Genomic DNA, 25446 nt, shown 5'->3' with positions numbered 1-25446 from the left:
GGGGAGCGGAACCCAGAGTCAACAGCCGACAGCCTTCATCCATCTGAACTGGCCTCAGTGTGCAAGTGCTAGCAGCCCTGAGACAAAGATAACGAGCGAGCAAGTCCGGTCTCCTTTCTTGACCACTCTCTGATCAACATGTGAAGAGTGAACAAACCTGACTCTCACCATACATTCACCGTGGCTGCTGCTGAATGGGGTTCCCAGACCGCAGCTATGAAAGCCGCTGGACTCACAAGTACAGTCCATAGGAAGCAGTGTGCTTCTCCAGAAGCCAAGGGCACTGATGTGGGCAAAACATCTCCAAAAGTAAAACTCACGTAGGGAGAATAGAGCTCCCCGGGCTCTGTGATTTCACCCGCCATTTCCAAAAGCGAGGAAGGGTCTGTTGGTTGCCAAGGTTCCTTCCGTGCACGGGCGGCGGCGGCCGCGGCTCCCTAGGAAAAAAACAGACTTCAGCTTTCTGACGGACCTAGACGCGGGCGGAGGGATGTCTACAGAGCCACCCCCTCCCTGTCCTTTAATCACAGCCACTTATGGCTTATCTGTCAAAAGAGAGCCCGGAGGGAAGGACCTCCCTGTATGATGACACCTGGGTGGTTTCTTCTAACTTCTTCCTGTCTGTGCAGGGCATGTATTCATTACCGCTCGGACTCCAAGTGATTTAAGGGGCCTCAGACGCCACTAAGAGTCACCCACCACAAGGGTCCCCTTTACCCACTCTGGTTACCCCCCATTTAATGCCAGGAACAGCGAGCTCACTACCACACAGGGAAGCCAAGCAACTGTCTGCCTCCTCCGCCTAGAGCAAGGGGCTGGGGGCTTTCCTAGGTCGCCCCCCAACCCAACTCCTTGCCCCAGAGCCTCTCCTTTTTAACGGGGCCTCCACGTCTCCCAATCTGCCTTAGGGCTCTCCACCCTCCAGCCTCCTCTTCTTCCCAAGAGGCCCTCTCCGAGCCTCTCCTCCATTTCTTCCTCCCTCCTGGAGGAGCCCCGAGTCTGGCACGACCCCATTCCATCCCACCCTCCCGCTCCGACACCTGCAGCGAAGCTTGCTCCCGCTGCCGCGGCCGCTGTCTCCGACCCGGGGCTGCTGCCGGCAACAGCTGTCCCGCACCAGCGCCGGCAGCACGCATGCGCCCGCGCCGGGAGCCCACCTTTTTTGTGCGCGCCTCGGGCGGGGCGCACGGCGCTGATTGGGCGCCTCGCGGAGGCGGGACCGGGATTAGGTCCCGGCGGCTGCCGTCTGCGTGGCGGAAGTGGGCGGGGTGCGCTCCCACGCGCATGCGGGAGGGGCGGCCGCCTGCCAGGTGGGAAAGCGGGGTGGGTTGGAAGGGGTGGATCACACCTGCTGGGGACACGTTCGTCGGCGAGGAGTGGGTGTGAACTTGGCCGTCGCGGGACCCCAGTGGTTGTGGGGGTTCGAGAAGAGTAGCCTGTAACTCCTCACAAAGAGGAGGGGATTGAGGCCTTAAGCCTGCCTCACCCAAGAGTGGCCAGGGAGGCCCCGATGGCTTGGGGGGCAGGAAGAGGGAGGACCCGAGCCCAGTGGGGTGGTCGCTGGGAAAAGGGGTTGGAAATAGGTTCAAGACAGGGCTGAGAAGTAACCGTGGGGCGGAGTCTCAGAACTGGGGCGAGTGATGGGAGTTTTGGTGATGAGTCTTGGTGAGTGTGGGGCATCGAGGTTCCGGGTGATGGGGCTGAAGGGACTGGCAGAAAAGGCAGCCCATATTTGGCCCCTTGAGATGCGAGCCCAGGATTGTTTAATCATCTTTCACCAGCCGTGTTCCCCTTCTTGCAAAGGGTTTAAAGTCCGTGTTCTCTGAAGTGTTTGGAAAGGAAGAAGGACAGAGGCTCTTCTGACAGCTTAGCCCCAGGAGGCATTTAGTGAACTGAGAGCCGGGGCTCCCACCCTAAGTGGGAGGAAACTCAGGTGCTGAAATCTTTGCCCTCCCACCCGCAGGCTGCTACCATGAGGTTAAATCAGAACATCTTGCTGCTGGGAAAGAAGGTGGTGCTGGTACCCTACACCCAAGAGCATGTGCCTAGGTAACCATTCCCCTGACACGGGATGCAAGCCAGCTCTCCAAGGTGCAGCGAGGAGGGTGAGCCTGACTTAACCCAAATCTCAGAGGCTGTTTCTCTGAGAAGGAGAGACACTGGTGTGAGAAGTAATTGCATACGGGAAAAAGTGAAAACTGAAACAGAGGGCTATGACCTCCCTGGAAGAAGTCATCCATCCCCCTGTTTCTCCCTCCCATCCCCTCAGCTTCCTTTCTGGCCTTTCAGCCAGGAATTCTTTTATGTAAACTACACGTGTGCAAGAAAAAAAAGGTACTGTCTTCTAATGATAAATGCGTGTCATTCCTCTGGGGCCAGTGAATAGGCTCAGTTCTTGGAAACTAAATGTTAGCTTGTCAGAAAACTGAGCAGGTGGGTCGTCGTGATGTCTACTGCTTGGAAAGGGCAGGACCGAGTCGCAGGGTGGGACTGTCGTGGGCCAGGTGACGAATGTCTGGTAGACAGGGATACTGGTGCTGCAGGCGTGTGTTCTCTACTTGTGGTCTTCGTTTGGGGGCTCCTGGTGCCTGGCCTTTGTGGAGATCTGTCCAGCCTTCTTTGCTGAGTTTGGCTTGCCAGGACCTCCCCTGGGGAATTTGAGGAATGTTCGGCTCCAGGCTGCTCCACCGCACTGACCCCTGAGATAGGAGAGGAGGCTGGATGGACAGAACTGCCTCCTGCGGTTCTCTTTAGTACTAGCCTGCCTCTAGTTCTTGGGCCTGTGGCCTTCTACCATAGGAGCCATTATACCTCTTTCTTGGGGTTCTTCTCTAGCCCTCTGTTAGCCCTGGGGGGGGTTCTCCCCTCAGCCATCCATTTCTTCATCTCATAAAGCGTCAGACTTAGGCTTCTCAATTTGTCCTGCCTGCCAAAGGCCGACCCTCCGTCCCCGCAGGTACCACGAGTGGATGAAATCAGAGGAGCTGCGGCGTTTGACAGCCTCCGAGCCGCTGACCCTGGAGCAGGAGTATGTGATGCAGCACAGCTGGCAGGAAGATGCAGACAGTGAGAAGTGGAGGCCCCGGGCTGTGCCGGTCACGGGAGGGCTGATTCCAGGGCCTTACCGGGTTCCCACCCTTTACTGTTCCCAGCTGTAGCCCCGCTGGAGCCACAGAAAGTTTGCAAAAAATACTTCTTGAAAAGCTTGGGAGGTGCCTGAAGCCCTCAGACTGTGACGTCCCCTGAAGCTCTCAGGCTGTGATGCCCCCTGAAGCAAGTCCCTGTGGCTGACGCTTCCGTCCCCACTCCCTGCACCAGGCGTGAAGGGATTTAGAGAAAGGAAAGCATTTGGGGCTCTGGCTGTAAATCCAGGCCCTGCCCCTTGTGCCCCTTGCCACAAACCCCTTGTGGTTCGTGCTCTCTGAGAATACAGTTGCTGTTTGCAGAAGGCCATCGTCTCCTGCATGAGGCCGATGTAGGCTTTGTAATCAGCTGAAGGAAGTGCTGGCTCCCTTTTCCTGCCCGACTCAGAGACAGTAGTAGTTCTCTGCAGTTCTCTGGCTCGGGTAGGAAGACTGGCCTCCCTGCACTCCTTTGGGGAGTGTAGGTGATAATCCCGTCGCCTCCCTCCTCAGAGTGTACCTTCATCGTGCTGGATGCAGAGAAGTGGCAGGCCCAGCTAGGCACCAGCGAGGAAAGCTGCATGGCGGGAGATGTGAACCTCTTCCTCACGGATCTAGGGGACCCCACCTTGGGGGAGATTGAGGTCATGATTGCAGGTTTGTTCCACCGGGCCCTGCCCTCCATCCCTCTGGTCCTCAGATCCGCTGAACCTGAAGCCACCGAGGCTGTGTAGGCACTCAGAGAGCTCCATGGGCAGCTCCGGCCTTGGTGAGCCTAGCACCTGGCTGGGCAGACTGTCACCTGGCACCCTGTTAGCCTTGCGGCTCACCCCTGGTAGTTCATTTTATTCCCATCTTATGCTTAGGTGTGAACTTAACCTTTGGTTTTAGGGTCTTCAAACTGCAGTCTGCCCCATCCTTGGGGTGGACTGGGGACCCTCCCAAAATAAACGATCTTCCCTGGAGCATCTCCCCATGCCGTGGGAGGAGCCCCTCCGGTTTCTGTGTCCATCAGCGTCCTCAGCCTCTTTCTAAGGGGCCGTGTGACTGTCCTCGTGGGGCAGCACACTGAGCCGAAGGGGTCAGTCTGGGGGTCAGGTTGCTGGGTGCCTCTAAGCTGTGCGACCCCGGGCGAGTCACTTAACTTCTCTGGGCCTCTGTCTCCTCATCTGCAGAATGGTACCCATATCTGCAAACTTCCTAGGGGTTGTGAGGATGACGTGAGCCGGGCACGCACTGTCAGTGACTGTTGTCATTCCTCCTAGAGCCCAGCTGCAGGGGCCAGGGCTTGGGCACCGAGGCCGTCCTCATGATGATGTCTTATGGTAAGGAAGGCCGAGCAGGCTATGTTGGGGAGAAGTGGCCAGGCCCCAGGAGAAGGCGAGGGCGTGTTGGGAGGGAGCCTTCGGGCCTGAGGGTGGAAGCCGGTGACAGGCGTTTCCATCGCGGGCTGGGAAAGGGGGGGCCGAGGGTGCTGGGGAGGTGGGGTAGGGCTTTATCCTGCAGCTCATCCCTCTCTAACCTCTTCTGGGAGGAGTGACCAAGCTAGGTCTGACCAAGTTTGAGGCTAAAATTGGGCAAGGAAATGAACCGAGCATCCGGATGTTCCGAAAGCTTCACTTTGAGCAGGTGAGGATGGTGCCAGTGCGAGGGTGAGGCCTGGGTCTGGGCGGGCCCAGTGGCGCTAGGACTTGGGCCTGTAACTTAGTCGGCCCTGCTCTGTCTGGATCACGTAGGTGGCTGTGAGCAGTGTCTTCCAGGAGGTGACGCTCAGACTGACGATGAGTGAGCCGGAGCGGCAGTGGCTTCTCGAGCAGACCAGCCACGTGGAAGAGAAGCCCTACAGAGCTGGGGCGTCGGAGCCCCGCTGACAGCCGGCCTTGCGGACCAGCCACCCTGTGTGGATGGGGGTGTGAGACCAGAGCCCTGCAGCGGGCACACAGAGGGGGCCTATGGGGCAGGCTGCTCTGGCCTTGCTGCGGCCTGGGACTCTCCTCTTGGGGCCCTTCGGACTCCGGGCTGGACTTGCCTTGGCCTCCCTCTGGCCGGCCTTGTGGCTGAGCCACTCCAGGGCCAGCCCCTCCTCCTGGCCAAAGCTGGACTCAGACTCTTGGAATCTGGAGTGGACGGCATGAATCCACAGGAAGAGGCAGGGTGGAGGTGGAGACGAGGGGGCGCCTGGTGAATGGGCAGGACCTCCCTTTCCCCCGGAGGGCCAGAGGGGCCACCGAGGCTCTGCGGGAGTCAAGCGCACTGCACGCAGCTTGCCCTGTTCTCTCATTGGGCCCGTGTGGAGGTGAACTGCCAGGAGGGCCGGCCTGCGGCATCTGGTCCGGCGTCGTAGGGACAGGGGAGGGGTAGCTCGGTCCTGTGTCATCCAGCAGAAGCGGGTGGGTGTGACCCTGGGAGGTCTGGAAATAAATGAGCTCGGCCTTGAAGGACAGACAGGTGGCTTGGAAAGTGGGCGAGTGTCCTTGCTCCTTCCTCTTTGGAGCCAGTTTTGAGGGTGGAGTAGGTTAGTTTCGGATGCAGCTGCATGTGGCTGGAGTACCCCGGAGGAGCTCCGGGCCTCCTCAGTTGCAGGGTGTCATCCCGAGGGCACCTGCGTCCTCGCTCTCCAGGCCTCTGCCTCTGGGAGCAGCTGCACCTGCGAAGGCCACTAGGGGGTGCCAGAGGCACAGGTTCGGATGATTCGGCTGCTTGGCAACCGGGGCTTAACGGGCAGAGCCGGGCCGGGGCTCCCCACCTCACAGCGAGGGGGACACCCTTTGACTTCTAACCCCGTCTCATGCCCTGTCGTAATCCGGGGTGGCCGTCAAAAAAGTCAGGCGTGTTTCAAAACACAATTGGACAAGAGACTCTCGAGGACACCTAGGACATTTTCAAGGGGGGGAAACGGTCCCAGGCAAGTTGCGGCACTCGCCCAAGGCCCCAGAGCTTCTGATGGCAGAGCCAGGACTGTGGCTGACGACTCCCAGCGCCCAGGCCTCTCGATCCTGGCCTCTCCCAGCAGACTACGAATCTGAAACATGCCTGAAGCGAACACACAAACTTTGCTTGCTGGGGCCCCCAGCCCCTCAGCGACAGTTCCCTCTGAGCCACGTGTTCCTTCCACCTGTCCCCAGCTTAATCAGAGTCAAAAGTCCTGAGGACTTCCCCACCCAGCAGGTGAGGTAGGGAGGGGCCCCTTCTCAGGCCTGCTAACCTGCGGGGGCCCTCCATCAGGGGTCAAAGGGCAGGCTGGGGGCCCGGCCAGGCTCAGCCTAACTGCTGCCTGTGGTGCTGTGATAAGGGTTTTGAAAGGTTTCTCTTAACGATGGTGGGATTCAAACCTTAACAGGTCAGATAGTGACGGCCAGATAGTGACCTGCCCTTCTCTCCACCCCAGGGGCTCCACGGGTCCCCTCCCTGGTCCACTGTCTCCCTACTTGTTCTCCTCAGTCCCAGGAACCTGGCTTTTCTGAGTGGTCTCCTGGTTGGGTAGAGAACAGCCCAGGGCCAGCTTCCCTTGCTTCTGAGCACCTGCCCAGGAACCTGGCCCTGGCAGGCCACCCTGGCAGATCTCCAGGATGTGGCCTCAGGGGCAGAGGTATAAGGGACCTGGGTGAGTCCTTGGAGAGTCCCCTCCATGCCACCTGCCACAGGCACGTCCCAGGGCTCGGTGGGCCAGGTTTGTTTTCCCCCAGTCCCTCCAGTCAGGTCCACGGCCAGATAAGATGAGAGTATCTGGGACCAGCTCAGGTCACTCCTGGGACTCCTGTACCTCGCTGGCTGTGGGTGGAAAGATGAAAGCCAAAAGCCTTCTCTTTCCAAGTCTGGCTCCATCGTGAATTCACAGTTTGAACGCTCCTGGAATCCGAGGTGCCTTCCCGGCGCCCTCCGAGCACGTGGGTTTAGCTCCCACTTTCCCTGATGAATGTCCCTCTAGGGCAGCCCTGGTGAGCCAAGCACATGGGGTGGTGGTGGGGTGGGGGGGGGACCTCGGCAGGGCCACCTAGCAGCTATAGGCTCAAGGCCCTCGGGATAAAGCCACCCCACCTCCCCTCCCTCCAGCTGTTCCCTACCCTCTCTGCCAGAGGCCACGCCGGGAACACCCAGGGACAGAGCTCCAAAGGAAAACACAGAGGCCAAGGCGGTTTGGAGAAACCGGTTCCATTTCGATAGCATTTCCTTACAACTGTGCCTGGCTCAGGGCTGGGCAGCGGGTGGCGAAACCCTCCCCGTGTTGCCCAGGTCTCTGGGGGGTGGGAGCAGAAACAAAAAAGTTCTAGGCTAAGGCCGCTGCTATGTCCTAGGTGCAGCAACCTGTAAAATCACATTAATCAAGGAAACGGACGTCCCGCTAAAGTCTGTGGTACTGCACTCTTTAAAAAAAAAAAAAATCAAACAAAAGTAAGATGCCCAAGCCACGGAGGATGACGGCCCCCTGTCCACTCTGAGATGTTGCTGTGACCTGAGTCCTCGATCAATCCTGGACCCAGTCATCACTTGGGGTCATGTGGGAAGGTGACCTCTCGCCCAGTCCCACGATCCTTGCTCGGTGGAGGTCCCAGTGATGTCCCAGGAGGGTGGCATCGGGACACCTGGTGGGCTGAAGCACCCAGTGGGGGACAGTCTGCTTTCTGATCGGGGCCAGGACGGAAAAACAGTCACCTTCCCTGAAGTAAGGGAAGAACACAGTTCTCTAGAAAAAAGTCAGATTTGCCAAGAGAGGAGATGCTGGTGCTGATTTGTAATGTCGATTTGGGGGTAAGTGGGGAAGAGGGAAAAGGAGCCGGGTCGGGGTGTGGGGCTGGCCCGGCCCTGCCAGCCTTCCTGGTGGCTGGGGCACTCAGAGGTTGCTGAAGAGTTCGTTTTTCTTGCTCCAGTCCATCTGCGGGGCCCGTTTGCTGCTGCGCTTCTGGTGGGCCCTCTCTTTGGCCATGGCCAGGGAGATGTTGAAGTCCAGGATGGGGTCGGAGGAGGAGGAGGTAGATGAGGGTGCCGTGCAGTCCTGCTTCTTGAGGCTGTCTTGGGAATTCAGCTGTAAAGAGGAGGGGGCGGCAGAGCGCGGGAGTTAGTGCCTTGGAGAGGTGGCTCCCTTGGGGCGGTGCCCAGGGAAGCCAGGTCACAAGAACTGAACGTGGCTCAGCATGTGACCTCCACACAGGCTGGTGTGCCAGGATCAAATGTGGCCTGGGAATGGACTTCCTGTCACCCAGTGCCACCCCGCTCCGCCCAGCCGGCCGGCCTACCTCCTCACTGGTGTCACTGGAGGTGGATCTCGCCAGGGTTGGCCTGGGGCTCTCGGAGGCCGTCTCGGCCAGGGCTTCACGACTGTTCTCCTGGCACAGAGAGGAGGCGTGTGGGTGGGCAGGGCATGGGGTGGGCAGTCCCGGGCGAGGAAGGGCATTCCCAGGGAAGACAGGCGCCTCGGTCTGAGAAGTTCCACTTAAGCCCTCGCTATCCACCCCAGAGCCCCACCGCCTGAGCCTGCCAGGGCCCCTCGAGGATTTACATTTTCACATTCTTCCAGGGATCAGAGGGTAGCCCGGTTCCACCACCCAGGCAGGAGGAACCATCCATCGTGGGATTAGCCGAGTTACCCGCCCCAGTCCTCCCAATGCAGCCTTTGGGGCTGACTCGCCTTTTGGGACGGCGACCCGGGAGGGGCCTCCTGGAGTGTGGGGACACTGGGAGCACCTTTGCTTGGCGTGGGGAACGCCCATCATGCTCCCTGAGTCTCCTGCAGCCCATCTGACTGTTTACTTGGACTTGACCCCGGGATTCTTGAAGTCTTAACCCCAAAGCTGCCAAGAAGGGCTCTGAAGGAAGGAGGTGGATGAGTTCTAGACCCACAGGCAGAGTGACAGAGGCTCAGGTGGTCCAGGGCCAGCCCCTTGCTGTGTCTGTCCCCCAGCAGGAGCCCCCGGGGAAGGGAAGCCTTTGAGCAGACCCTGCAGAGAGCTCCCGTTCTGTGGTCCGACAGCGAGTCGGCCCATCCTAGAGCCAAGGCCTTGACCAGGGCTGTGGCTTGGTGCTCAGCTCCTGCCTGGGTTCCTCTGTGGCCCCAGCTGCCACCGGGCCCCACCATCTCCCCCCAGCCTCCGCTGCCTCCTCTTCCCTCTGTCCGGGGAGGACAGGCTTTGTTCTTCCAGCCCAGACTGGAAGTAGCAGGGGCCGGGGAGCGCGCGGCCAGACACTGCAGCTCTGTTCTTGGGGGGAAGAATGGCCGCCTCTGTGCGGTGGGGAGCTAAAGGCGGAGCTTGGCACCCAGGATGGCGGGCTGCGGACGGGCCGGCCAGGCCCCTCTCCCTCCCCGCTGCCTTGGGCCCAGGCGGGGGCTGAGGGATACACGGGCAGTTACATAGCTTGGGGCCCAGGAGGGAGCAGCCTGGAAACCCGCAGTTTCCACCTGAGCCAGATGCTGTCCACCTCCCCCCTCCCCCTGCACACCAGGACTCAGCGCCAGAGAAGCAATTAGGGGTCTGCCTTTACCTTCCGGATCTCTCCATTGGTGAAGGGCTCAGGCAAGGGACCTAGGCGAAGGAGAGAAGAGCGGAGGTGAGGCAGGGGCTCTGGGGAATGCCGATGGAGTGGGGCATGGAAGGCAGTGAAGTTGCGGGGTTTGGGCAGATAAGCAGATCACGTTCCCCAAGGTCAGTGTTTAAAAGTCTCCTGACTGCCACCCACCGTGAGTACCTTTGACAACCCAGCACCCACATACGTTATGCGTGTGTGTGACCAAAGTTTAACGAAACAACTTGCCCTTACTACGTCGCAATGCTTTTTGATATTTTCTATTCAGTTTCATTAAAGAAAAAAAAGATGCTGGCCTCTGCCTACTCGATTAATCCCAAGAACCACCGATGAGTAAGGAGCTGTTTGAAACAAAGCGCCGTCCTAGAGGGGGCTGAAATTCCAGGCTGGCTGCCTACCAGCCACCCGGGGAGCTTGTTAGAAATACAAATTCCTGGGCTTTGGTATCAGTTTCTGTTTCAGTGGGTCTGGGACAGGCCTAGGAATCAATATCTTTCAAATGCTTCCTAAGTGACAGCGGCATCACCAGAACTGGGACCACACCCTGGTTATGATTAGTACCTGCATCAGCTGAAAGAAAAGAAGCCCAACTCCTACTGGCCAGTGTGGGGATCGGGGTGGGGCGGGGGACCAGAGGGCTCAGGGCAGAGTCCTGGGTGTGCCCTCCCCCAGCCAATGGGAAACCTGGTGGTGGCAGAAGGGGTCAGAGGGAGAGACACCAGGCCCTGGGGTCACCCTCCCTGGGCTCACTCAGGGTAGACACCCCATCTGGCTGCAAGGGGAGCTGTTCCGTCTCTGGGGACTGGTCAGCCTGGGTGGGTTTCTTCTGAACCCTTAGCTCAAGATCAGTGTGTGTCTTTCTCCTCCCCTGGACCGTGGCCCCGGCACAGGCAGGCATACCTGACGCTCACCCAGCCTTCCCATGGTGGCTGGGCAGGGGACTGCTGGGACACGGGACACTCACTCCCATCCCCCTGCAAGCAGCCCCTCACCCATGAGCTGTAGGCTGTCTCACTGTGGTAGGAAGGCAGCCGCTGGGAGGGGGCATTCCTCTCCACGGGGAGAGTTACATCCAGCTGGGAGGAGGGTCACCTGGGGAGAGTACCCACCCCCAGGTCTCCCTGTGCAGGTCCTCTGGCCAGAGGCTGCAGGCACTGAGGTTCCCAGGGCGTTCCCACCCAGCCGGAGGGAGACAGGAGGGAGGAATGTCTGAGGGTTGATGACTTGGGGGTGGGGGGCAGAGAAGGATGCTGGGGGAGGCCGGGGGAGGCATTTGAGCAGCTGAGGGAATCCAGATTTCAGCTGTGTCTTCCCACACCATGTTGCCAAGAACAAGGCTGGGGGCTTCTCTTGGCTTGTTTCCCCCTCAAGGAGAAAGGGGATTATCTGAGTGACCTGGTTTCCATGAACTTGGGAGCCAAGGGTAAAGGGGTACCCACCTCCCATGCCCAGGGTCTACTAGCGACTTCTAACTCACCCATTCCCGCCTCCAGGAACCCCCAGGACCCACTGGGCCCCTCCAGCTGGGGATCTAAGTTTGTGGCAGGACCTTTGCGGGGACCCATCTGCTACAAATATGACCCTCAGGGAGGCCCCACCCATTGCAAAGTCCAAAGATTTACCACCCAGCCCCCCACCCCTCCAGGAGCCATCTTCCCAGGGAGAAAAGTCCAGACCAGGGAGCAGAGCACCACTCAACTCCTCCCTGTCCTGGTGCAGCAGCCCTGCCCCATTTGGCTTGGGCTAGGGCGGGGGAGGTGCCAGGCTTGGCAGGGTGATGCGGGGGATGGGAAGGGCAGGGGCCCAGGGACCCACTGCTCTCTAGAGCCAGCGAGCCTGGGTTTCCAAGACAACCTGAGAGAAGGGAAGGGGAGGTACTGGGCCCTGTCATTGGACTCTGATCTGACCAAGCTAAGGCTGGAAGCCTCTCGAGACTTAACCCTTTCCTTGCATTAGCACTGCCCTGAGAGACTGCTGGGGGGAGAGGGGTGGGGGCCCAGGCCTCCCTCCAGTGCTGCAGCTTTGGCCTGGGAATCGGCAGCTCGCTTCCATCTCGCCAGCCCTCGTGCCAGCTTCCCCCCCGTCATATGCCACCCTCAGAGACCCGATGTCAGCGCCGGCGTCCTCTCCCTGACCCTCTCTCCCAACCTACACCGTCTGCCTCCCGTCCCGTGGGACACAGTAGAGGCTAGAGCACCGGCCCGCACCCCTGACCTGGGGGCCTGGGCCGCCCTGCCCAGCTCACCATGCAGGTGCTCCTGAGACGGGATCACTTTGCATTTCTTGAAGAACTCATCGGTCTCCTTGTCCACCACCAGCAGCTTGGCCTCGTCCCCGCCAGCCTTGATGGCGGACACCACGTCCCCGTGCTGCCTGCCCTCCACGCAGACCCCGTTCACCTGTGGGTGGGGGCAGGGGTTACTGGCACAGGTCTCAGTTCCGGGGTGGGCGGGGGCAGCTGGAAGCAGTACAAGGGGTCCTCTCTGTCCTCGGCCAGTTGGCAACTGGGGGACACTCAGCCCCCCCTTGCCTGTGGAGTCCTGAGCCAGGCCAAGTGATCCTCCCACCTGATGGTCAGATGGGGAGGCAGGACACGTGGGAAAAGCCAAAGAAAATAGCCGGCCAAGACTGAACAAACACAGCTGTGACATGGGACGGGAAAGATCTGGGAGGCGTGGGTTGGGCCCCAGCTTTTCTAGGTGCTTCCCTCCCTGGGCCTTGGTTTGCTCGCATGTAAAATGAGAAGTCTTGGGAGAGCTGAGCTTCCAGCTCTAAGGTTCGAAGACTGAGATTCTGGGACCGGCCCCAAGACACTTGGTTCACGTTTCCTCTCCCAACGAGCATAGCACAAGAGTGTAAGAGTGTGCCTGAGAGCCCCACTTGGGAGAAGGATTTCATCCTCCTGCCCGCATCCTCGTGCCTGGCATGAAGGCCTTGGGCAGAGGGAAGCTCTGGCGGTGGCCCCAGACGTCTAGCTGGATGGACGGGTGAATCGTGGACAGCTGAGTGTGTCTGCTCGGTGACGAAGAGCCCAGGGGAGATCCAGGCAGGAGAGAAGTCAGTCCATCTCTCCATCCGCCCACCACCCATCTTTCCTTCCTTCCTTTTTTTTTAAATTTTTTTTTTTTTTTTTGCCACGCCGCATGGCTTGTGGATCTCAGTTCGATGACCAGGGATTGAACCCAGGCCCCAGGAGTGGAAGCGCACAGTCCTAACCACTGGACCGCCAGGGAAGTCCCCCATGTTTCCTTCCTTTTGTCCTTCCTTCCTTCCCACTCCCCCACCATCCTCCCCCGTCTCCCATCCATCCATCTGTCTGGTATCTCTGGGCTGCCCGAGCCTCACAGGCTAATAATGAAGGAGCAATGATGTGACGCCTGCCGCAGGGGAGGCCTCCTGCAGTCAGGAAGGAAGAGCCTGGGAGGAAAGCAGGAAGCGTTACCTCCACGATGCGGTCCTGGGCCCGGAGCCCCGAGGCCTCAGCGGGCGAGTCTGGGTCCACTGCCCGGATGAACTGGCCTGGCTTGGACTTGTCACTGTGCAGGTTGAAGCCGTAGCCGTTGGGGCCCTTCTTCATGGCGCAGAGCCGAGGCCGAAGCTCGTGCTGCGGGGAGAAAGGAGGGGCGACGGTCATCCCACAGCACCCCGGGTTCTGCCCTCCCTGCTCCGTGCCTGACCCCACCTCCCCACCGAGGAGAACTGGGGGAGGACGCAACATGCTGGCCTGGGACTCGGAAGACCCGAGACCCCGCATTGCAGCAACTTGGCCGGGTGACCCTGGGCAGGCCACCGTTCCCTCTTCTGGCAGATGCGGGGTGGGAGCAGGTTAGCTCAAGTCTCTCCCCTTCTGACATTCTAAGGGTAATCACGTTATTTTGATCACTACCTCAATCTCTCAGGGGGTAGCATCCCTGCCAGCCTGGCTGGGTACCTGGGACAGTGACTGGGGACCCCCAGCCCTTTTGTTCGCTATTGTCTGCAGCGGGGGAAGCAAGGGCAGCTGGTTACTCAAAGCTGGTCAGCATGTTTACAGTAAAGCGTCTCCTCGCCCACACGGACTCCTGTCTCGTCCCCACCAAGCAAAATGGCCCAGCCAGAAGGGAGCTGGGGGCTAGATCACCACAGACCAGAGGGAGGCACAGCCAGGGGTCCCGGACGGGACAGGCACATCCCACCGGCAGAACCAAGGCTGAGGGGAAAGGCAGCAACAGAACCCCAAAGACCGTTTGGGTCCCCAAGGAGCCTGAATGGGGAGGGGAGCGGTGGGGAGCAGGGCTGGGCTGAAGGGAGCCCCGTGTGGCTGTGGCCATGGCCTGGAGAGGGGGACCCACGGAAAAGGCACAGGAAGATTGCTCTTAAACACTCAGACCCTCCGCTGAAAACAGTTTTCACCAGCCTAAGCAGCTTAGCTTGGAAGCTGCAGCCCTGGGGTACGTTTACAAGACGGAGGGAATACAGTGTGAGGGGGCCAGAGGCCTGAGCCCATGACCGACTTGGGGTGCCTCTCCCCCTTCTCCCAGGCCTGCGAGCTCTGGGGTATCACCCGGCTGCCAGGTATCTCCCGCTGAGGAGCTATGTGACCTGGGGCAAGTAATTTCCTTCTCAGAGCCTAGGGTTCATTGTTCGTAGACCATTCTTAGTGCCAGGGTTGCTAGGAGGTCCAGGGGGTAATTAACATATGTGGGAACACCTGACCACGCTAAAATCTCTGTGCCCGGTTTGCCATCGTTACTAATATCAATACAAGCTGAGAAGTGAGATTCTGAGGGTGGGGTGGGGTGCCGGGTAGCTCTGAGACCTCACTCCCCAGCTGGGAGAGGAGAAGGCAAGGGAGGGGTGGGGAGGGAGAGGAGGGCTTACAGGCCTCCTGCCCCAACTCGCTGGCCCCAGGAGGCGGCCGCCGTCTGCAGTGAAGCCTCAGTCCCCACCCCTCTGCTCCGGGAGGGGTAGGGAGGTGGCCGGAGGAGGGTGACTCTGCTTTCCTTTAGATGCCTGGGTGGGCCTTTGTGTGTTTCAGGATGTTGGTAGGGGGTGTGGAGAGGCCAAGACAAGAAGGAGGGGTGAGGCGACGTTTAGGCCTGGGTTTACCCTAATCTGGGCTAGAGGCCCCGTGCGCTCTCACTTCACCCCAGACCACAGCTGAGACAGTTAAGTGAGCATAAAAAAGTGGGGGGCGCCCACGGAGGCACCCTCTTTTCTCCAGTTCTCCTCATCCCTTCTGGTCCTCACTGCAGGCCCCCCCCCCCGCTGATGCCCCCCTCCCGCTCCTTCCCCTGGGGTGGGGGGGAGGCCCTCCCGCAGCCTGCAGCCCCCGCCCCCCACCGGGATCTAGTTCCGGGAGTGAGGCTCTTTTCCCCTCAAGCTAATCCCTCCGCGGAGCTGCCAGCCCAGCCCTCCCCCAGGCCCAGGGGAACAGGAACAGGTCCGACCAGTTGCTACCACGGGGCAGGCAGCTTTCTGCCCCAGCCGGGCAGTGCTCTGCAGTCACCCTGAGAAAGCGGGGAGGGTGAATCACGGGGAAGGGAGAGGGCAGCTCTGGTGTCTCTGCTCCCCCCGCCGCCCCTCACTCCAGAGAGCCTTCCCTCCATCCTCGAGATAGGGTTAGGGGTAGGGTGAGGGTTAAGCCTGACCCCTATCCTCGAGATGGGGAAACTGAGACAGGAAGCCCATTGCCTGATGTCAGAGCTTCACGGTGGAGAAGCCAGGACGCCACCCCGGGCTCTGACTTGGGACCTGTGCTCCCGCCACCATCCCTGGAAGGACCCAAGCCCAGGCTGGGAGGAGGCCCACTGGAGGTGGGGAGTTGCAAACACCGCTTGCAGCCTCTGCTGGGAGGGGCAAGGAGATGATGAAACCGCAGGCTTCCTTCCGAGGCTCAGGCTCGCGGCCTCTCGCGGGGCGACACGGGGTCGAGCAGGCCCGGCGGCTTCGGGTGTCCTCCTGGCTGGCGGGGCGGCACTGGCTGCCCCCGTGATGGGTCTCTGTGCCGCGGGCTTCCCTCCCTGATCCGCAGCACCTTTCACCCCGGGGACCCTTGCCTGGTGACTTGTCGTGTGCACCTGACTTCCTTCTGCTGGCGCCAAGCCATGAGGATCTCAGGGCAGATTCACCTGCAGAGCCCAGGCCCCCGCTGCTCCCTTTCCCCTGCACTGGGACCTGTTCCGTTGCTTTCTGGGGTGGCTGGGGCGGGGGACAAGGAAACCCCAGGCGTTTTCCGAAGCGCTCAGACAGGTATAGAGCCCCACCCAGCTCCCATCTTCCCCAGTCCCCAGAGGCTCCCTCCCTTCCCATGGGGCTGGGGGGGGGGGCTTCCCATTCTTCCCGAGTTGCTCTCCACCCTTCCCCCAGCTGCCCCCAGGAGGCGTCATTGCCAGCTGCTGAGTCAGCCCATCAAAGGCGCCCATCCCAGCCTGGTGGAGGCTGCTGCTGTCAGGAGTCCTGGGGGCAGCTCCCTCAGGGTGTGTGGTCAGCACCGAGAAGAGAAGATGGGGACGGGAGGTGTCAGGTGCTGGCCGGAGCTTGGCCACCATTGCTCTGGGCCCACACCCCAGAGCTGGGGCAAGGGGAAGAAATGGAACATCTGGGACATCCTGGGGGTGGCATGCGGCTCCCAGGAGCTCAGGAGGGGACCTGTGCCATGGTGGCAGCTCCGGAGGTGAACATGGCCCCAGCGTGTTCAGAGATTCAGGGGGGTCTTCCAGTGTGGATGACAGCTCGGAAGGAAAGATCAGGATCTGCTCAGTGGGGAGACTGGCAGAGAAGTGAGAGGAAAGACCAGGAGGCGGTGGTGGCTGACGGGCTGTGCAAATGGGCCGGGGCGGCTGGGGGCTGGATGAGTCTCTCACTTCCAGACAATGCCAGACCTGCCTTCCAGAACAGACCCTGTCAGGAGAGCTGCCTCTAGACTCTTCCCATGGGGGCTTCTCCCACCCTGCGGGTCTCGGGCTGCCCCGAGCCTTGCACAGGCCTGCCCTGGCTGCTGGCTCCATTCCGTCCTCTTCACCCAGGGAGCCCAGTCACCTCCACCCACTCAGCCCAGGGAGCGGATGTTGGGCACGGAATTCAATAGGCACCACCAGCAGCCACCTGGAAAGCTGGGGAAAGTTGATACCCTAATCCTGGTGACCGTCTCTGGGGAGCAGGCCCAGGGCCGCTCCCTGCTCCTCCTTGGGGAGGGCGGCTGGAGGCCAACGCCCCACTGGGCCCAGCCCCGCCCTGGCCGGTGCCATGGTGATGGGCCCTATAGAAAACAAGCCAGGCTGCTTCTCCCAGGCCAGCCAGCTCCGGGCCCCAGAAGGGGCGGCTGGAGGAGCAGCAAGACCACCGGGGTGGCTAGGGGAACAACAGAGGTGACTCGTCACCTCCCAAGGCTGCCCTTCGCCCCAGCCCGGCCAGCCGAGGGCTCTTCTTTATGCAAATAAGATAAGAATGATACCCTGCCCCCACGCTGGGGAATCAGCCCCAACAAGGGAGGAGGGGGGGGGATGGAGAGATGGAGCCCTGGCTGTTCTGGTGGGGGAGGGGTGGGGTATACTGGGTGTAAGGAGCCCGGGCTGCAGCTCAGGCCGCTCCGCGGGGCTCTTGGAGACACAGGCCTGGGTCTGGTGCCAACTCTTAAAGGAAACCAGGATGGAGCGAGCTGCCTCTGCCTGGGGGTGACGTGTGACTGGGCAGCACGGGGGCACTGTCCTTAGGCCAGGCTGGGAAGTGACCAGGAGCTCAGACTGCTGGCCAGTGTCCAGGCTCTAGGCTGAAGGCATCCTCTCCTCACCCAAAGGGAGGTGACCAAGGGCTCGGCTGTCACTGACCCATGATCTCTGGCCCTGATGTGGCTTCATTTATTTCTCCCTAGAAGACACCCCAGCCCAAGGTCTGTGCACACTGAGGAATTCTGGCCGCCTCCCTCTGCAAAAAAGGAGCGACTCTAGGCCTTGATCTCGTGCTTTGCCGTTTCTCAGCGGGAAGGCCCTTCTCCGGAGACCCGCAGGGTGGGATCCAGATGATAAAGTGGGGGCTGCTTCTCTGACACCCCCACGCAGGCACCCTGAGCCAGGTTCTCCCTCTGGCTCTTTTCTCCCGGTGCTGGCCAGAGACCCACCCGATGGGGAGTTTGGCTCAGTTCTCCCCAGGCCTGGGCAAGCCTGGGATAGAGCAGGCTGGTACCTGGGCTGCTGCCTGGCTGGACACCACCCAGGCTGGCAGGCTCTCTACCGTCATCCCTCCTCACCCTCCTTCCAGAAGTTGCTGGATTTAACTCCTGTGGGCTGTCCCGAGAGGCTCTGTGAGGACCTTCTCGGAGCTTGTGAAATCAGGGCTCTACGTTTAGTGAGCACTTACTAAGTGCCAAGCACCCCACCACAGCTTTATAAGTGTATATTCTTGTCAGGACCCAACTGTAACCCTTTGGGAGGAGGGTATTATTGCCCTCACTGCACAGATGAGGAAACTCAGGTTCAAACAGGTGGCATAAACCGCTCAAGTACACACAGCTGATGGGAGAAGAGGCTCAGCTTTGAGCTCAGCTCTAGAGCAGCAGTGCCCCATAGAAACAGAACGCCAGTCACGTAGCTAACTTAAACGTTTCTAGTAGCCAAATTAAAACATAAAAAGAAACAAGAGAAATCAATTTTAATATCTTACTTAACACAACATATCTAAAATATTATCATTCTAACACGTAATCTATTTAAAAGTTATTAATGGCATACTGTACATCCTTTTTCCTGTACTAAGTTTTCCAAATCTGGTGTGCATTTTATTTTTCACTTACGGCACATCTCAATTTCAACCAGCACATTTCAAGCGCTAAGAGCCACACGTGGCCAGTGGCTGCCCAAAAAGCCCGTACAGACCCTAGAGGTCTCACTCTCAACTCTTAGGCTGTCCCCTACGTCCCCATGGCCTTTGCTGTTTCAACTGGGCATCACGACCTTATAAACAAGCACAGGGAGAGGCCGGAGCCTTTGTCCCTGGAAAGTCAGAGCTCCGGCCTCAGTCCCCCAGCCTTGGGCGGCACTAGAACCCAGGCCTCGGGGCATCCGTACCACTTGTCCTTTTCAGGGCGCAGGAAGCCAAACAGGGTCTGGGGTCGGGGGACGTGGTGAACTGTCCTACCCTGAGGGGTGGGGGAGGAAGGCCAAGGCCGACAGCCAAGGTCAGCCTCTCAGGGGTAGTCCTTTGTGCTACAGGGAGCCCCAGAGCCAGCAAGGACAGTTCTCAGGCCCTGGGGATGAGGGTAGAGACTTGGTTACCAGACTCCCGGCTGGGCCCATAGTGTGAGAAGGGATGGGGCCTGGAGCCTGCCCCTTCTGGGCCGAGGCCTTCCATCGAGGCTGACACTTTTCCTGATGGTGTCCCCTGGGGACAGAAGCACCTGGGAGCCCTGGAGCCTTGCAGGGAGCTGGTTCCAGCAGCCTGAATTTCTGCTGCTGTGATGGCCCTGGTATGGCCCAGCATGTGACGGGCAGAGACACCCAGCTGGAGGGTCAGGCCCTTAAGCACAACCCAAGCCGGATGGACGTGCAGACACTGGAGTCAGAGAGAGCGGAGTTCTCAGACACAGCCCTGCTACAGGGTACGGGCTCCCTACTGAGAACCGTGGGGCCACCGCCCGCACTGCTGGAGCCTCAGTCTCCGCATATGGACAATGGGGCTAGTAGCTACCCCGTAGGGTGGTCATGTGGATTAACTGAGGTAAGGCGTGTTTAGTACACAGCACATCGCCAGACACATATAATAACTACCATTTACTTATTATTTATCAACTTACAAAATGGAGAAAATAATACCTGATTTGCAGGGTTGTGGTGAGGGAAGAAAAAGAAAAAAATCAGTGAAGTGTGTATCACTACCTTTAGGGCCAGGCAACTAGCAGGCTTAGAGGAGCTCCCATTATTGGGGTCTAGAGCTCTGGTTTCTCTCTGTAAGAGGCTCACAGCACCCTCAAGACCTTGGCCAGGCCCCGTCTTCCCCTAATTCCTAAGCGCTCCCTGACTTCCTCAGGGAACCATGGGATGGGAAGACTGGGGAGGAAGAGAAGGGCCCCCCCATGGAGACAGGACGGGGATCCTTGAGAAAAAAGCCCCTTTCTCTTTCCAAGAGAATCATCTCCAGGACTGAACAGGAACCAGAAGGTCAGAACCAGGGGCTATCCCAGGGGAGAAAGAAATCCCAAGTATGTGACTTAAGAGGAGGAACCAGCACACAAGCCGTCACACCCTGTCCATTTCCAATCCAAACATCCTGCAGCTCAAGCCCTGCTCTGCCCTCGCAGACTCCAGCTCCGTCCGTGTGAAACGGGAACATGGGAAAGAGGTTGGAGGCTGCTAGCTAACGGTGCCCACCCCCGACTTTGCCACCTGGGGTACCTCTGGGATCAAGGTCAGGCGTGGCGGGAACCCACCCCACGCTGGGCACTTAACACACACCTTCCACATCATCTCCTCAAATCTCTCCCACAACCCTGCAGGGTGGGGTCGGGGTCCCCATTTCACAGAGGGAGAAGCTGAGGCTCGTGGGGAACGCTGAACAATCAGGGTCCCAGAGCCAGAGGGCAGCAGGGCTGGGATTCACAGACTTTTGGCTCTCTAGTTTTAAAACGGAAGCTGCTAGTAGGCAAGAAAAAGGAGCGAGGAAAGCTCTATCTGGAATTCCAATCTCCGGGTGTGCTCTCGAGGCAGGAACAGGCCCAGGTGGGTTGGGCCCAGATGAATTAGGACAAAGTCCCCCATGGCTGTTTCGCATTCATCCATTCATGCAAAAATGATTTATTGAGCCCCTCCCTGCTCGGTGCCGGGGACAGTGATGGGGATATGAACATAAATAAGCCACAGCTGTTGCCCTTGGGACCCAGCACGGGCTGGTGGAGCAGATATGAACAGATGATTGAGATATTGCGTGTTCCGTGTGAGAAAAGGTGGAAGGACAGGGGGCAGAAGGAGGTGAGGAAAGAGTTCACGATGCCTGCGGGGTCGAGGAAAGGTTTCCTGGGAGGTGAGTGGTCTTGGGGAGCGTGCTTGGTGCAGAAGAGGACTGAGGGTTCCCACGTGCAGATATCAGGTGCGAAGGCTCAAAGCACGTGGCATGCTGGGAGGGAATTTGGACCCTCGGTGTGGTTTGGTGGGCTGGTGGCGACAAGAGGGGCAGTGGCGAGAGAAGGCTGCCAGATGGTGAAGGGCTGATTCTTCAATGACAGCGACCCCAGATGGAGCGCTTTCGGATGCCAGGCTTGGCCACGGCAGCACGTGCCCTACGGGAGAGGCAGATCCAGGGCTAGCTGCCCCCTGGGTGGGCGTGTAATCGTCACTGTGAAATACGTATTAATTCAGATCTCAGCAACCAACGTTCACTGAGCATTGACTTAGTGGAGGCTCTGAGCTACTGGCTCGACAGGCATCCTCATGTAACCCCGCCAACGCCACGAGGCCCCTGCTGTCACCCCCAATTTACACAAGAGGAAATGGAAGCTTAGAGAAACTTGGCTCGCTCGCGGTGGCCCAGCCAGTGCAGCTGAGCTGGCTCAGGCCTGCCCAGCCCCCGCTGTGGGCCCCGTGCCGGCTGCCCAGCTCAAGGATTTAGGCCTCATCCTGTGACTGCGGGGGGCCGTGAGCAGGGGTGCTGTTGCTCCTCCCTCCCCGTGGGTGGAGGTGTGCCGAGCTGGAAGCACCCCGCCACCTCCTCCGAGATCAGGACTACGGGCACCCCTCGCCCTCTGCCCTGCATCGTTCTCGACCCAGGCCGCTCTTCCCAGTGAGATGTCACCCGCCACCCACTCTGCATGACGCTTTCCCACCAACACCTTTTTCACTTCTGAGAACTAACGATGATGTCATTAACAGCCCCCACTCTGTAAACGAATTCAGACTCAAACTAATCAGTTAACATGCAAACGCTGGGTATATCCCTTACATAGACATCCCTTGTCTCTTCAGGGGACGATGAACTCTTATGATGTCTATTAACTTTTTTTTTCTTTTCTTTTTTTGCAACGACAGGGCGGGTCATCTGCAGGCCCACCGTACCAGATTTCATGGGAACCTCCTACCAGAAGGACTGAACGCTGCTCGGCAGCCATGCAGAGGCTAAGAGACACCCTGCTCACAGCTGGGATTCAAATGCCTGGGCGTACAGATGCTCAGTCCAGCACACTAGGGGCTCAAGAACTTTCCATTAGTTGTAAAATTCTAGAGAAGGCAGGTGTCACTGGAATCCAACACCCTCATTTTATTGATGGGAGAACCAAGGCTCAGAGAAGTTCTGATTTGCTCGTTGACCTGAAACCCCAAGAGGCCTGGTGATGGTGTCCCCAGGACTGGCTGGAGAGGGTTCTGTTCCCTTCCACGGGCCCAACAGAGCACACACACAAATGCAGGTGTCACGCCACTACCTGGGGCAACCCCATCCTGCGCTCACCCAGAGAGCAGAAGCCAACCTCTGCTGCTTCTCAGGTGGCCTGGTGGGGAGCCCATGTGCTAGGTCAAGCCTCCGTCCTGGCCTCTGCGCCCCCCAGCTCCCCGCAGGCCCTCCTGCACCCAGCAGCAAAACCAAAAGGGCACCAGGAGGAGCTAAACATGACTGCAACCTAGGGGGGCGGGTCGGGGAGGCCGGTTACTTGTGCCAGTGCCGAAGTCCAAAAAAAACAAAAACAGAACAGGAATGGTCAATCGATGCCCTCGGCACAAAGTTCAAACTGGATTTCTGCCTGGGACCAGAGGTCATGGGTTCCAACTCCCCAGTGTCAAACCCCTGCCAGGGGTGCTCCGACCCCACCCCCACCCTTGCCAATGCCAGCTTGTTAGCGGCAGGAAGCAGGAGCCTGGTGGCCCTGGCGTTCTCGGCACCCAGCTCTGGCTGGACAGGGCTCCTGGTGACTTCACCTCCACCAACCCAACCGGCCCTCTCCGGCTCCACCTACTACCCTTAAAGGCTGAACTGTGCCCTTTCTCTGTCAAGGGAGGCTCCTACTGGCACCACGGACACCCCTGCCAGCAGGTGGAGAGCTGGTGAAGCCAAACGGGCCCAGGGGATGCCCTGGTCCTGCTCCCCACAACCCCACCCTGAGGCCCCCCCTTCACTCTCCGGGGAACGGTAGGCTCAGTACAACTTCCCTTTTGCCTCCGCCCCTCCTACGGCCGATCCAAACTGGGGTCATGAGAGGAAACACCAAACGTGGTTAGAAAGCAACCAGTCTGCTTGCTGTCCAGGGACTGGAGTGAGACAGCTGATGCCCGGGCAAGACCACCTGCTGTCCGCTGTCCAGCCCAGGAACGCTGGACCACTCCCGCCGCCGTTTCTCCTCCTCCAAGGTCTTCCCTCCCGCTCCCAGATACTAGCCAGCGCTTACTCCTCACATTCCTGAGAATCATAAATCCCCCTGGGTGGCAGAGCTGCCACCATCCCCCAGACCAGACGCCTCTGCGCCTCCTCCCTGAGCCCCACCCCCATACAACGCCTTGGGACGGTGGAGCTTCTTTCTTAGAAGTCACACCGGACTTCAGGAGGATGAAGTCCAGCCAGGCTGAAGTTCATGATACACACGCCAGCCAGCGGGCTGTGGGGAAGGGGGGAAGTGCCTGAGAACCCAGCGTGTGACCCCCTCCCCTCCCCTCCCAGCGCTGCAGCTCCACACAGAAAGAGCGTAGTTATTCCTCTAGCTTTTTGAAGTCGGGGCCGCTCTAGCCTCACCCCAGCTCCATTTACCACCCCCAGGGGCCGTGGAGAAAGCTGGTCACTTCACCAGGAGGGGCGGGATTGGGAGTCCCAAGGGACCGGAGCAGACACCACCGACAGAGTCGAGGAAAAGGGGACTGGGCTCCCTGGAGCCGCTCGCCCTCACCCTCACTCCCAAAGGCGCTCAGGGTCCCAGCCCAGTCTGGGGAGAGGGAGTAGGGGTCGCGGGACGCAGCCTCAAGGCTGTAACTGCCAGTTCGCCCGGTTGGCGGGCGGAAGCAGTCTCCCCCGTGAGGATCCAGTTTCAGAAAGACAAGGCGGCAGCAGGGCTGGGCGTCCGGGGCGCCTGGGTCTCTGGACTACTCTCCCTCCCACCCGGTTCCAGCCTCGCCGTCCGGCCCGGGCCCGCACTTACCCGCTCCTGATGGCTCTTCTCGGCCTCGTGCGGCTCCGGCGCGGCGGCGGGCGGCTCATTTTCGCCGCCAGCCCCCTGCTCCTCGGCGGCGGCCGGCGGCTCGGCCTGCCCGGATCCTTCCTGGGGGCGCAGCATCTCCTCCCGGACCTGGACGCCCAACTTCTGCAGCCGCTCGTCGGTCTCGGGGTCGACCACCAGCAGGCGCACGGAGTTGAGTGCGGCACGGATGCGGCTCACCACCTGCTGGTGGGTCTCTTTCTCCACGTTCTCGCCATTCACCTCCACTAGCCGGTCTCCGGCCAGCAGTCCCGACTTCTCGGCCGGCGAGCCGGGCTCCACCAGCCGGATGAACTGGCCTACCTTGCCCTTTTCCCCGTGCAGGTGGAAGCCGTAGCCGTTCGGACCCTTCTCCAGGCAGCAGAGCCGGGGTAGAGGCGCCCCGGCCGCCGCGTCCGTGCTCATCTCGCCCTGCAACGGCTCAGCGGCGTCCGGTCGGGGTCCGGAGACGGGACGGTCCACCCCTTCCTCTCACCCTGCGGGCCGGGAGACGAGAGCGAGGGCGGCAGGGAAAGCCCGCGCCGCCGAACTGGCAGAGCGAGCAGGTGTCCTGGGAGCGGCGGAGGCGAACTGCTAGGAGCCGAAGCCGAAGCTCACGGACCAATCCCCGCCGTGCGCGGAGTCTGAGCGTTCCAGAGCCCGCCCAGGCTGCTTATTCCGGGGGGCGGGGCCGCGTGGAGGGTGTGGACCACCGAGGGCCAATCAGACACCACGGAGAGGGGGCGCTCTGGCAGGGTGAACGACACCGGCCAATGGGAGCGCGCAGGGGTGAGTTTCTGCTCTCAGCGCGGCGCCCCGCGGCGGGAGAAGAAAGAGGGCTCAGGAAGTGGAAGTGTCTGTTACCAAGTGGCTGGTTGAGGCCCGGGGGTGGGGGGGAGAGGGGAGGGGGAGGAGGAGGGGGAGGGCCGGGCGGGGGCGAGTTCCTGGTACTGGGCAGAGCGGCCCGCAGGATCTTTTCTGATTTCCTTCCACCTGCCTCGGGGATTGAGAGCCAACCCTGGGGTAAAGGACCCTAACATTTCAACAGCCTTCAGCCGAAGTGTGCAACTCCAGTGGGGGGTGGGGGCGGGGGCGACTGTTGCCAGGAAAATCAATGCCGCTCCAGTGCTGCGAGCGGTCTTACGAATAAGAACGAGGTCCACCTCGGACCCAACAGAGTAGTTTGAATAACGAGATTTTTCCATTTGTGGGGCCACTTTGCTTTGTCCCAGGAACTGCTAATAGGGGTGCGGGCTCTGATCCTCGCTGGGACAGTGTGAGGGTCCAGCAGAGAGCCCAAGGCTTCACGGGGCTGCCCATCCAAGACAGGCCACCTAGGGACAATGGCGTGGGAATTGGCGTCAGCCTTTGGCTAGGGAGGTGGGGTTGGGGAGAGGCAGATCAGGGTCAGGTAACCAATCTCTGGGTACATTCCATAGGAAAAGGAGCCCTGGCTTTTTTCAATAGAGAAGGAAAAATGATTAGGACCGTAAGATAAACCTTTCAGCTCCTACTTTCAGATGAGAGGCTGGTCACAGAGGCTGGGGGCAGTCTGTTAGGGATGAGGTGACTAGTTGGGGACATTGAAGGATGAGAAGCAAATGATTTTGGCAATCAGTGACAAGCAACGACAATCCTTTCAACATGATCCGCCCCCGCAACCCCCCCCCGACCCCCGCATCATGT

At 59.9% G+C, this 25446-nt stretch overlaps 3 protein-coding genes across 10 annotated transcripts in view; 1 reads left to right on the top strand and 2 right to left on the bottom strand.

Annotated features, from left to right (window-relative positions):
- Positions 1 to 1163, bottom strand: part of SLC38A12 (solute carrier family 38 member 12) — a 57818-nt gene extending 56655 nt beyond the window's left edge. Inside the window, exons 1-2 of one of the 2 annotated variants that reach the window (XM_027080564.1) lie at positions 1041 to 1163; positions 321 to 437 (exon numbers count right to left, since the gene is read on the bottom strand). In XM_027080564.1, coding sequence (XP_026936365.1) covers positions 321 to 437; positions 1041 to 1136 — 213 coding nt within the window. In that variant the 5' untranslated portion in view covers positions 1137 to 1163. The remainder of the gene's footprint in view (positions 1 to 320; positions 438 to 1040) is intronic. The other variant, XM_027080563.1, reaches the window with a different exon arrangement.
- A 141-nt stretch (positions 1164 to 1304) lies between these two features.
- Positions 1305 to 5565, top strand: NAT9 (N-acetyltransferase 9). Of its 7 annotated transcripts, none has more exons than XM_027080574.1 (7): positions 1305 to 1323; positions 1964 to 2049; positions 2957 to 3066; positions 3636 to 3779; positions 4388 to 4447; positions 4657 to 4751; positions 4859 to 5565. In XM_027080574.1, exons 2-7 carry the CDS (start codon positions 1973 to 1975, stop codon positions 4991 to 4993), a joined length of 621 nt encoding a protein of 206 aa, XP_026936375.1. In that variant the 5' UTR covers positions 1305 to 1323; positions 1964 to 1972; the 3' UTR covers positions 4994 to 5565. The 7 variants fall into 7 exon arrangements, with proteins under 7 accessions (XP_026936375.1, XP_026936376.1, XP_026936377.1 ...); XM_027080575.1 differs by lacking the exon at positions 1305 to 1323 and adding an exon at positions 1336 to 1665 and having other exon boundaries at positions 2936 to 3066; XM_027080576.1 differs by lacking the exon at positions 1305 to 1323 and adding an exon at positions 1337 to 1665.
- Positions 5566 to 7254: 1689 nt separating this feature from the next.
- Positions 7255 to 24403, bottom strand: NHERF1 (NHERF family PDZ scaffold protein 1). Its single transcript, XM_027080565.1, has 6 exons — positions 23725 to 24403; positions 13084 to 13245; positions 11887 to 12040; positions 9600 to 9640; positions 8357 to 8446; positions 7255 to 8145 (listed from the first exon to the last, which is right to left on the bottom strand). Exons 1-6 carry the CDS (start codon positions 24184 to 24186, stop codon positions 7954 to 7956), a joined length of 1101 nt encoding a protein of 366 aa, XP_026936366.1. The 5' UTR covers positions 24187 to 24403; the 3' UTR covers positions 7255 to 7953.
- Between the last annotated feature and the right edge of the window lie 1043 nt (positions 24404 to 25446).

This window comes from Aethalodelphis obliquidens, unplaced genomic scaffold, assembly GCF_003676395.1.
Source record: "Aethalodelphis obliquidens isolate GAN/ISIS:26980383/991018 unplaced genomic scaffold, ASM367639v1 scaffold44, whole genome shotgun sequence".
NCBI classification, from domain to species: Eukaryota; Metazoa; Chordata; class Mammalia; order Artiodactyla; family Delphinidae; genus Aethalodelphis; species Aethalodelphis obliquidens.
This window is presented reverse-complemented; position numbering and strand designations above follow the sequence as displayed.

Coding starts and splice junctions, on each gene's coding strand:
- NAT9 (XM_027080575.1), top strand. CDS start 1,973: ATGAGGTTAAATCAGAACATCTTGCTGCTGGGAAAGAAGGTGGTGCTG. Junction 2,050..2,935: donor ACCCAAGAGCATGTGCCTAG/GTAACCATTCCC, acceptor TGCCTGCCAAAG/GCCGACCCTCCGTCCCCGCA. Junction 4,752..4,858: donor GAAAGCTTCACTTTGAGCAG/GTGAGGATGGTG, acceptor TGGATCACGTAG/GTGGCTGTGAGCAGTGTCTT.
- NHERF1 (XM_027080565.1), bottom strand. CDS start 24,186: ATGAGCACGGACGCGGCGGCCGGGGCGCCTCTACCCCGGCTCTGCTGC. Junction 12,041..13,083: donor CCCAGGACCGCATCGTGGAG/GTAACGCTTCCT, acceptor CCCCACCCACAG/GTGAACGGGGTCTGCGTGGA. Junction 8,146..8,356: donor CCAGTGACACCAGTGAGGAG/GTAGGCCGGCCG, acceptor TCCTCTTTACAG/CTGAATTCCCAAGACAGCCT.